Source organism: Borostomias antarcticus (genome assembly GCF_949987555.1).
Source record: "Borostomias antarcticus genome assembly, chromosome: 11".
NCBI lineage: Eukaryota > Metazoa > Chordata > Actinopteri > Stomiiformes > Stomiidae > Borostomias > Borostomias antarcticus.
This window is the reverse complement of record NC_140244.1, coordinates 26047593-26048747: the sequence shown is the minus strand read 5'-3', so window position 1 is coordinate 26048747 and position 1155 is coordinate 26047593. Positions and strand designations below refer to the sequence as shown.

The window sequence follows — 1155 nt, the reverse complement described above, 5'->3', positions numbered from 1 at the left end:
TTACAACTCATTATTGTGAAGAGAAATAGTCTTTTTCATAAGGTCTGTCACCATTACACATAGAGCAGTGTGTTATGTTACAGCAAAGGACCCAGTCTGATGGATGGATGGATGGATGGATGGGCTCGCTTGGTTGAGACCCAGCCTCTAGCCTGTGTTTTCTCAGTCCCAGAGCGAAAGCATCAATATCAATAGCCTGCCACTTTTATGCAATATAAAGACAAAAACGTCCCTTAGAGTGAGACAGAAGAACACTCTGTCTCCTGGAGTAGCTCTGTCCTCATCAAGAGGACTAATGAAATATACCGTCTTCCTTTCAACCTCATGTGCGCCAGTGTTCAGACATGTACAGTGTTTTTACACTGTGTCATTGAGTATCACGGGATAGAATTGCTTCCTGCCAATCAGATCAAGGGATGGCTGGTGATTGGCAGGGCCGTCCCGCCTGTCAAGTATGGTGAGCCGGTGATTGGCTGGCCTGTCCGTCGAGGCCAGATGATTGGCTGGTCAGACCAGGGTGCCGGGGCTGGGCTGGTCACCGCTGGGCTCCTTCAGAGTCAGATCCTGGATCTGGGAGGGGAGGGGGTCCTGATAGAGGGGGATCTCTACTGACCTGGGAGAGAGAGAGGGAGGGAGGGAGAGAAAGAGAGAGAGAGAGGGAGAGAGGGAGGGAGAGAGAGGGAGAGGGAGGGAGGGAGACAGGGAGAGAGACAGGGAGAGAGTGGGAGAGAGAGAGGGAGGGAGGGAGAGAAAGAGAGAGAGGGAGGGAGAGGGAGAGAGAGGGAGAGAGTGAGAGGGAGGGAGAGAGACAGGGAGAGAGAGACAGGGAGAGAGAGAGGGAGAGGGAGGGAGGGAGAGAAAGAGAGAGAGAGAGGGAGACAGGGAGAGAGAGACAGGGAGAGAAAGAAAGAGTCAGAGGGAGGGAGGGAGAGAGAGAGAGGGAGAGGGAGAGAGAGAGAGAGAGAGGGAAAGACACACAGAGGACAAAAACATGACTTCAAAAAACACAAATTGTTTCCTGTTGCACAAGAAATGTAACTGTAGAAATGTAGATTGTGATGCTCAGTCAGACACACACACAAACACACAGGTACACACAAACACACACTGACCTGCCGTGTAGAGGATGTCCGTGGAAGGTGACGGAGTGGGTCA

At 51.8% G+C, this 1155-nt stretch overlaps 1 protein-coding gene across 1 annotated transcript in view; it reads right to left on the bottom strand.

Moving 5' to 3' along the window:
- Positions 1 to 507: 507 nt before the first annotated feature.
- The window catches only part of ccdc120a (coiled-coil domain containing 120a), a gene marked incomplete at its 3' end in the record, with an annotated part of 26947 nt that continues 26299 nt past the window's right edge, over positions 508 to 1155 (bottom strand). The window contains 2 exon segments of the mRNA XM_084446211.1: positions 508 to 597; positions 1109 to 1155. The exon segment at positions 1109 to 1155 is cut by the window's right edge and continues 575 nt beyond it. Coding sequence (XP_084302337.1) covers positions 508 to 597; positions 1109 to 1155 — 137 coding nt within the window.